The sequence below is a fragment of the Galeopterus variegatus genome, unplaced genomic scaffold, assembly GCF_000696425.1.
Source record: "Galeopterus variegatus unplaced genomic scaffold, G_variegatus-3.0.2 Scaffold1343, whole genome shotgun sequence".
Taxonomy (NCBI): Eukaryota; Metazoa; Chordata; class Mammalia; order Dermoptera; family Cynocephalidae; genus Galeopterus; species Galeopterus variegatus.
In genome coordinates, this window is record NW_007727454.1 from 399,239 (window position 1) to 400,232 (window position 994).

At 44.8% G+C, this 994-nt stretch overlaps 1 protein-coding gene across 1 annotated transcript in view; it reads left to right on the forward strand.

Moving 5' to 3' along the window:
- Positions 1 to 848, forward strand: part of LOC103593417 (cTAGE family member 5-like) — a 2,409-nt gene extending 1,561 nt beyond the window's left edge. The window contains 2 exon segments of the mRNA XM_008576385.1: positions 2 to 715; positions 718 to 848. Coding sequence (XP_008574607.1) covers positions 2 to 715; positions 718 to 743 — 740 coding nt within the window. The 3' untranslated portion in view covers positions 744 to 848.
- The last annotated feature ends 146 nt before the right edge of the window (positions 849 to 994 follow it).

A 994-nucleotide genomic window follows, 5' to 3' on the forward strand; every position in this document is an offset into this window, starting at 1 on the left:
CAGCCTCTGCCCCGCTCCCGCCGGCGGAATACTCTGGACCATCAGATGACCAATGAAAGAGGAGAATCAGGCTGTGATAGGTTAACCAATTCTCATGGAGCACCTTCTGGGTTCCTGTCACCTACATGGGAACAGCACCAGAGGATGATCCCTCCACCAGGCCAACCATGTTCTGATCCAGCTCTTCTTCCACGAAGGCAAGACAGATTTTATTCTAATTCTGGTAGACTGTCTGGACCAGCAGAACTCAGAAGTTTTAACATGCCACCTTTGGATAAAGTGGATGGGCCAAAGTCTTCACAAATGGAATCCAGTAGAAATGATACCAAAGACGATCTTGGTAATGTAAATGTGTCTAATTCATCTGTACCTGCTGAAAGTGAAGCACCTGGCCCTGGCTTTGTTCCTCCACCTTTTCCTGCAATCAGAGGTCCATTGTTTCCAGTGGATCTAAGGGGTCCATTCATGAGAAGAGAACCTCCTTTTCCTCCACCTCCTCCAGGAAGCATGTATGGAGCACCTCAAAATTATTTTCTCCCAAGGGTTTTCCCTTTCCAGCCACCACCTCCATTTGCAATGAGAAATGTCTATTCACTGAGGGGTTTTCCTCCTTATGTTCCTCTAAGAACTGGATTTTCACCTCCACCCCCACATTCTGAAAGTAGGGGTGAGTTCCCTTCAGGGTGGATTCCGTGCTCAAATGAGCCTGCTCCTGAAATCCAGAACCACGGCAAGAAACCTGATGATATTTTTGGTCTCTCTTCATAAATAGTTTTGACTTATCCCTCATTTTCAGTTTAAGTAACTACTTTTTTTTTGCTTAAATTGGAGCTTAATGGAACTATAATTCTCAGGATAGTATTTTGTAAATAAAGATAATTTAAATATGAATTTTATGGGTAAGTGCTAGAAAGTGCTCCATGCATGCTGCAAGGCAGGGGGTGTCTCAGGGTTCTGTTTCCATTGGAACCATTGGCACAGGCTGGCTCCTATG